Source organism: Priapulus caudatus, unplaced genomic scaffold (assembly GCF_000485595.1).
Source record: "Priapulus caudatus unplaced genomic scaffold, Priapulus_caudatus-5.0.1 Scaffold11, whole genome shotgun sequence".
In the NCBI taxonomy this organism is placed as follows: domain Eukaryota; kingdom Metazoa; phylum Priapulida; class Priapulimorpha; order Priapulimorphida; family Priapulidae; genus Priapulus; species Priapulus caudatus.
The window spans coordinates 157,233-166,259 of record NW_014577072.1 but is presented as its reverse complement, the minus strand read 5'-3'; the positions used below and the strand labels follow the sequence as shown (position 1 = coordinate 166,259).

General features: G+C 42.0%; 1 protein-coding gene across 1 annotated transcript in view; it reads left to right on the top strand.

The window, feature by feature from the left end:
- Positions 1 to 282: 282 nt before the first annotated feature.
- LOC106807290 (perivitellin-2 31 kDa subunit-like) overlaps positions 283 to 9,027 on the top strand; it is an 11,509-nt gene continuing 2,764 nt past the window's right edge. The window contains exons 1-5 of the mRNA XM_014809595.1: positions 283 to 288; positions 655 to 778; positions 971 to 1,255; positions 1,402 to 1,503; positions 2,017 to 2,139. Of these exons, the coding sequence (XP_014665081.1) occupies positions 283 to 288; positions 655 to 778; positions 971 to 1,255; positions 1,402 to 1,503; positions 2,017 to 2,139 (640 nt within the window). The remainder of the gene's footprint in view (positions 289 to 654; positions 779 to 970; positions 1,256 to 1,401; positions 1,504 to 2,016; positions 2,140 to 9,027) is intronic.

Here is a 9,027-nt window from a genome sequence, read left to right as displayed (position 1 = left end):
CATTTAATATGGTTAGGGTATATATATATATATTATTCTATCGCAATCGTTTTCGCAGCATCAGTAATCGTACAGACGGGATCTACTGTGTATAGAAAGTAGTACCCATCTAATAGTAGTAGTAGTAATAATAAGAAGAAGAAGAATAAGAATAATAATCTAACTCTGAAAGTCAAAAAATCTCAAATTGAAAGACGTATAATAACCTAAAAAATATAAACCGAATAATCTAAGCGTAATATACTGGAAAGATTGGTTGGTGATCATCACAAGTAGATGATTATGAAGGTAATTATAGTACATATGTGTAGTAGTACCATCAGCTGCCGGCGGGTAATAACAGGTGCTGATCGTTATTATAAATTAATTAATCGTTATAATTGTTATATTGGGTGAATGCATAATTACAGACAGAAGTGGAGAACACAGATGTACTTACTTTTCAGATTTTAATAATTTCAGGTACGAATGATTTACATATATCTCTATTCGTCAACCAACAAACTCTGGTCTATTTATAAAGAAACATAAAACAGTATTATTTCACACTGACGATATGCAATGTATATAAGTAATAGCAACTGCTGCCGAGTGCCCTCTTGGAAAACAAATTCATTCGCAATTTTCATGGTATAATTTTTGTGTTATATACAGAACAATCGAAGCGTTAAAGGAAGAAGGTGGAAAAAAGTTGATGGTTCTTGTAGACAAGTAAGCTCTGCGAACAATATCGTGTGGGCCATCGCCTATGACAATGATACTCTGTGGTATCGGCGTGGTACGTGTTTTGGCAATTTTATTTTGAGATTAGGATAGTTTCTAATTATGCTTTACGTATGCATGTAATTTTCATTGTATTTCTTATTTTGAACGCGGAAAGTGTCTCCTCCAGAGAAACATTTCTGCTGCGTATGCAACGATAATTTCTTTAATCGTCATAACTGAAAATGTTTATGTCATAATCTTGTAGGCATAAATGACGATAACCCAACAGGATTGAAGTGGGTGCAAGTGACTGGTGAAGCCAGTCTCGTTAGCGCTAACCAAGTTAATAACGATAAGTGGTGCATCAGAAACTCAAACGAAACGTACAACCATATTGGTCCATCGGCGTACTACTCCCGCGGATCGTCATGGATCTTCATGAAGGGTTGGACGAAGTGGGTGTCCGTTGGCCAGGCAGGGGTCTGGGTAGTCAGCACCACAAACGAAATATTCTTTAGGATCGGCACAGGAAGCGGAGTCGGAGGTGAAGGTATACGTGCTCTATATCCTAAAACTCTTACGGACGCATCAGTTTGCGCAACAGTTCATTTTATGTTCTATTGGGGGGGAATTATTAGTTAATTAGCTGCCTCATATCATTTCTATTTGATTACAATGATGGCAACTTCGGCGCAGGGACTGGCTGGGAACAGGTGGACGGCTCTCTGAAGCAGGTTTCCTCCGGCGATCGTGTTGTGTGGGGCGTGGATGAAAACAACAGTATCTTCAAACGCACCGGTATTTCCACCCATTTTAACGTAATATGTTGCTTAGGACTATAGTTGTATTGAAATATGGTAAAATCTAAAGACAGTAAAATCACTTGGAGTGTTAGTAAAAATATCGTAGCCGGGAGGTGTCACTGCCATTTGGTTATTATTGAGCAGGGCAACGGTTTGTGCAAACGAGCATCCGTGCAAAATCAACATGCAAACCGTGTATATATTAGTTTCTCTAGATATAGATATATCTCTCTGGATTGTGATTATTCGCGGAAAGGGTGACTTCCGGGTTCAAGCTTATTCATCAGCCTACAATAAATTATAGGTAGACTACGGTTGTCTCTCCTTGTTATCTTTTAGCATGTCACGGTCATATTCACCTAATGTTATTTATTCCTGGTTTTATATATAACAATAATATTATTGCTTGATAATGAGGGCAATATAAAGCGTCGCGGATTTTCGAGGATCACAAAACTAAATGTTGTCTCCACAATTGAACAATAATTGCATACTATTTCTCCTACAGGTATAACTGTTTCCAACCCAGTGGGCACAGCGTGGGAGTCTGTTCACGGATCCCTAAGTCTAGTCAGCGTCAATTCAGTATCGAACGCTGTGTGGGGACTAGACGGTTCCCTCGTCTATAGACGTATATTCTAAAATTTCCATATAGTTCTAACGTACGATCACCCTGCACCCGTAGCTAATTAATGTAGCGCAGTATGAGTAATAAAACGATGCATATAGGCACACAACGCTGGTAGTCTGGCACACGCTGATGAGAAGGTTGCGTATTCGTGGCCAACATCAATTGCGTACACGTGATAACTGTGTGTGTGTGTGTGTGTTTTGTTAACGTCGTTGGTGAATCCGTGATCGACAGTGATCATTCGGCTCGGTCAAGAGCCAATCCGAGAGAATGTTCAGGAAATCGACATGACGACCTGTGGTTAGCTGTGTTGGTGTGCGACGGGTGTAATAGTTGAACTGTAGGGAATACAACACGATGAATAGTCGTGCATTGTGTTGTTGCGGGCTGACCCCATAAGCTGCGATGGTGCGCTCGTTATTCCTGATGGGAAATAGGCATGCATGATAGATATTGCAATCCTACTTCGCTTAAATTATTATGTAAGAAGCGCCCTCGGCGTCTAGTTTGCGGCTGGAAAGTTGGGTAGCACAATTTAGTAGTGCATAATATAAGCACATAGTGGCGCCACTGGCGTTATGGGCAAACAACAAACAATCGTTGAGGGTTGCAGCACATTTTTAGATATTATTCATAGAAATTATATTGAGTCGCGAATATTTAATATAGGATAGTTTAAACCTAGCTTTAATTAAAATATGTGTTGTGATTAAACCTCGAGTATTTGCCCCCATTTCACTAATCGTTTTATAGTCAAATACGGGAAATATTTATAGAAATGTTATTGCATGGACGCACCTTTACTCGTTCGTCAATGCTCCCTATGAGATTCTTATCAATAGCGTAGGTATATAAAAGAGGCACTCAAAAGAAAACAAAGGAAAAAAATCCGAAAATACCAAAAATGCAAAACAATAAAATACAACATCAAAGATTAACAAAAAGATATAAAACAAAACAACGAAAAAAAGAATGACAAACAAATAAAATTATTGATGTGAAAAAACACCATAAGAAACAAGAATAAATAGGATAACAACATAAGAACAAAAAGAGCGAAGTTATGTAATCCCATTGTAGTTCTAGTCACGGTACACTCACGCAGACCGCACCTAAATAGACTATAATACGGCTGCGAAACGCTCCTTGGATACTTCAGCTGTTTTTCTTGGCGCTATTCTCGCATATATTATGTTATCATATTGTGGACAAAAACGAATACCGATGTCTAACGGATTAGTTTAAAAAAAAAAATAAAAAATATTCAAAACATTTCATTTGTTTGTTCGTTGCGGACATAGCGCATGACATTTTAGCAGTATCTCGCTATTTCTTAGAATGTTCACTATATATATATATCACAACGATAATGTATTACGTATTTCATATCTAATATCTACCTTTAAATATACTGGTTTCGAAATGTTTAGATCATTAGATGCCCACAAACTTTGAAGATAAAAAATTGAAAAAAAAATTGTTTGGTTAAAATAACCAATGTGACCACAAAAAATAAAATGGGATAATTGACAATTCAAAGGAAATATATCCTTCGATGCCATAAAGTAAATGTGTGTGTAGTGTGTGGTGGATGGTGTGGTGTGTGTGTGTGTGTGTGTGTGTCTGTGCGTTGGTGAGGGCGAGATGTGCGTGCGCGCGTGCATGGACTGTGGCGTTCGTGTGCGTTTGATTACAGTGTCAGCCACTAGTTATGATATTTCGTCGCGTTACATTCACCCTTGCGGTGGGTCTGGCTATCGAGCCGGCTTACACGGCAGCTATCATATCAATAGCAATATCCAGCCTGTTCTGCTGGCATCATATGACAAATACGAGGGGAAGCCATCAGCATTTGGAGCTTCACGTCCCGAGGGCAGCATGCGCGCAAGCTGCAAGATTCGTATACCGTTCATTCGTATTTTGACTGTGGCCAATCGTAGTATGGTTTCCATGCCTAATTGTCATTCGTTTTAATATATCTAATTAAACAAATATCTGCGATGACTTTGGATTGGACTACATATTTTGTTTGTGATATTCTTGCCTACACACATGGCTGATTAGATTAACGACAACTATCTGCGTGCATGTTGCAGATTTATCTTTAAGATTTCGCTTCTTGTAGTACATATATCACACTGTTCCTATTAATTCGCATTTACTTCGCAATTCTCGAAGGTAAAACCATCCGATAGCTAGCAGTAAACCTTGGTTTATAACGCCGCAGAGCAGGAGCACGAGCGAAGGAGGGAAAGACGATGAGAGAGAGAGAGAGAGAGAGAGAGAAATGTGGTAAATTGAGGTGTATGTGGGGCAAGAGAGAAAGATGGGGTGGGGATGAAGCGACAGAATCACGGAAGAAAGGCGAGAAGTTGGACAAAGACATGGGAGTAGAGGAGGGCAATAATTGAGGAGCTACAGTCACATGAACCTAAGAATGCTGCACGGGTAATATGGAAACCAAATTCGGCGCCAGCGCTTTTACTTCTACGGAAAATTAGACGCTGCTGAGGAAATTTAAAGAAATTTAAAGCTTTGAGATTTGAAAAAAAAATCAAAAATAGCAGAGAACAATAATTTATTTGTAGAGTTATAAACTGAAATCAGAACAGGCTACCAAATAAAGTAATCGCCCGGCGTGAGAAATAACACCAGCTAAGGCACGTAATGTTTCTATATTTACTTAAATGACTGAAACAATGGAACAGTGCTACCAAAATTATTACATAAAATTGAGCGCTTAGGTTCAATCACGCACGAAACGAGAAGCGTTAATCCACGAAATCTTTCTTTGCACTGTGAAAGTAGTCGGAAAGTTTAACGTTTAAATCTTAAAAAAGAGCGTAAGCAAATAACAACGAAGATCTCCCCTAGCGAGAAACGCAGAGGAGAGCGAGTACCCTACTCGTTACATTTCTTTTGTAATTTCAGATAGCGTTGATTGGTTGAGGGGCAAGCTGTCTCGCACACCTCCAACACGTGCTAATTAGTAATTAGTAAGCGTGAGATAATTCCGCCCCGTTTCTGATTAACCTACCATGCACGCAATATTCGCCGTGTGCCACAAATTCATTTATACAATGTAGGGAATGTGAGAATTATACGTATGTATGAAATTGTAATATTTATTGATAGTTAACTGTTTTTCAATAGATGAAACTGTACACTGAACTGCTTACAGTCGAGCACCTATATTGTTATTCCTCCTGTGTGAATAATACTTTACACACATCTAGGATTATACGGAACTTACAGACTCCGGATATTCAGGAATTAAAACTAATAATATTCGTAAACGATTACAATAAAGAACTTTCACCGTGGTAATACCTCCACGTAGAGATTGTTCGTGGAGCACAGTAGTATTACAAAAGAAAATTTTATTCTGAAAACGTGATTATTTTATGATACGACATAGTAAATTACGAGGCATGACGACAGAAAATTCCCCTTCTTTTCACAAACATGACTATGAATTTTAAATTGTATAGATCTCTAGTTAGATAGTCTCTGAGTCATACAGTCACATCTCTGGAAACGAATGCTACTCGTTTCGAAAGCACTCGTGCGACGGTGTCGATAAATTGTTGAGATTTACCGGTCTCATCGCGTCTGTGGATATACATGCACACACACACACACACACACACACACACACCAGGCACACGTACACACACACCAGCACACACACACACACACACATAACCACACTACACGACCACACATACACAACACGACACCACACACACACACACAACACCGGACACACACACAACAAACACACACACACATCGAACACACACCACACACACCGACAACACACACGCAGACACACGCACAGACACCACACCACACACCACACACACACACACACACACACACACACACACACACACACACTCACACACTCACACACCTATGAACACTCATCACTTCGTATTAACTCACACACTACACACACGCACACACACAACCACCACACACACACACACCACACACCCAACACACACCCACACACACACACACGCGCGCGCGCTGGCGCTGCCACACCACACACACCGCACACAAAGACACACGCACGCACGCAACGCGACGCACGCCACACACACGCACACACGGCCAGCACACACGACACACACACACACACACAACACTACACACATAACACACCACACACACACACACACACACACACACACACACACACAGACACACACACACACACACACACACACACACACACACACAGAGACACACAGAGACACATCACACAGAGACACACACACAGGACCACACACACACAGACCATCACACCCCAGACCACACACACGCACGCACGCACGCACGAGCACGCAGCCACACACACACACACACACACACACACACACACTACACACGACCCGCTGGTGGCGGGCGCGCCTACACACACGCACACACCACAGCACACACAACACGCACGGCACGCACGCACACGCCACGCGCTACACACGCACACACGGCGCACGCTCGCCGCATTTATCTTCACCGGCCTACCAGACATACCGGCAGTCGGGGGTTAGACACGAGTCTGCGAGCGCAGGTCAGTAGAGCATCTGTGCACTCACCGACGTGGGTAAACAAACGCGGCGTAAAACGAAAAGGCATGTGATCTACTTAGTACTGAGTGTAGTATAATAAACTCTCTCTTGCAACGCGGGAACCGGAACTGAAATCTATGCGCTTCTCTCCTCCGTTTCAGGGGTGGATGGGTCACGTGCATATCCACGTGGCACGGCGTATAGGGAGGTCGCGCAGCCATCAATCGCTCTCTCACTCTTCGCTGGCCGTGAGTCGAACGGCCGGGGGCCGGGTGAACGTCGGGTAGATTCGCGTCGGGTCGAGGGCGCAAACTCTTGATGCCGTTTTTTTCCAGAAACGAAGTGCGCTTGAGTTTTACAAGTGTTCGGTGTCATCAACGATGAATTAAGGGAATGAACTGGTTTTTTTTGGTGTAAACACAGTGTATCCGACATTCCTGTAGTAAATCAAGAGGACAGCTAGCTAGCTCCAATTACCGACGATGAGCCGCGGGGCTTACGATCTGATGCATGGCGGGCGCGTCATTATTCATTACTTGATGAACCTTGGTTGTATCTTTCGAAAGTGTTTGACATTCCACCTAGCCCACAGATACCTCTCTCGCTTTCTCACACATGGTCCAGCTAGTATATAATAATCATATAATATATAATACAAAAATACATATAAACTCTCACGCCCGTTCTTGTAATCTCATCTCTTTTCTTTCGCACTCTCCTTCTCTCTCTCTTCTCCCCTTTTCTTTCGCCACTCTCTCTCTCCATCTCGTCTCTCTTTTTGTCTCCTTGCTCTTTCGTCTCTTTCGGCGCCCGCGCTCTCTTCTCTTTATCTCAATCCTCTCTCTCTTCTCTCTCCTTTTATATGTCTCTTCTCTTCTCTCGCCGCGCTCTTATCCCATTTTCTCTTTCTCGATTTCCCTCTCCCTCCCCCCAAACATTCACACACCCGCGGCCACCACGTTTTTCTTCATCGCTCTCTTCCTGCTCTCTCATTTTTCTCTCTCGCGATCTCGCTCTTAAATTTTCTCTCCAATTTTCTCGCATCTAGTTCTCTGTTGACCCTCTCTCTCCTCTCTCTCTCATCTCTCTCTCTCTCTCTCTCTCTCTCTCTCTCTCTCTCTCTTCTTCTCTCTCTCTCTCTCTCTCTCTCTCTCTCTCTCTCGCATGCGTGCTTCCAGCGCGCGCACACGCTGTCTTCAGCTCGCTCTCTTTCTCTCTTCTCCCTTTCTTGTTATCTTCTCTTTCTCTCGCACGTATTCTCAGTCTCGCACTCTCGCGTTATCTTAGGGCCATTGGCAGAAGTAGGCTCTCATATTACAATGAATAACAGATTCACTAAAGGATATAAAATCATAAAAATCATAATAGTTGCTTATTGCTTAAGAATACCCATAATTGTTTATGATTAATTAATTAAATATTCCACTATAAATTTTTCAATTTTTCAAGGATGTGGAGGGATGCAGAGACTGTCCGTTGCTGAACAGTTCCCTGAGCGGCGTTGCTGAGCTAATCAACGACAGATAAGTACAAATTTGCTTTATCGCATATCGTAGAGTTCAGCGCAATTGTAATGAATGATGTTAGGTTTCGAAGTTATTCGATATTCTCCACATTAGCAGAAATTTTAAAAAATAGCATGATATGAAACACTAACCTGAACTCACTTTCGTTATTCCTTAATCACGGGGTTGTGTTTTTTTACACGAAAAGTCAGTAATTTTTGTGGGTAAACAACAGATGGCGATTCATTAAATTTATGTACATGTAAAATTCATCTACCACTGCTCTCTGTGAATACGTGTGCGTGTACGTGTGCCTGCATGTCCACGTGTGTGGTGTGCTGTGAAGTGGGGCAGGCTGGGGTCTTATGTGTTAGGGTGGTGCGTGGCGCGTGATGTGATGTAGCGTGGGGTGGAGGGGGTTAGGTGAGTATTATGGTGGGTTAATGTGGCAGATGGGGTCGTTGTCGTATCAGGTACTACAGATATGTACACTAGGTAGTTTTAGGTTGTTTAGTATTATGTTTATATTTTTATATAAGGTATGTTTAGGGTTAGGGTTAAGGCTAGGGTTAGGGTTAGGGTTAGGGTTAGGGTACACGTCTGTAGTACAAGTCTGGTACACTTTGTGTATACATATATGTACCTCTGGTACATATCTGTAGTACCTGATACGACAACGACCACTTCAGCGTTAATGTGGTGCGGCATGGTTCAGTGGCGTGGCTTATTCTGGCAGATAAGGTCTATGTCCCCATGACCTCTGTTTGACCTGGCTCGTTTAGCTATTTCTGACTAATATATATATA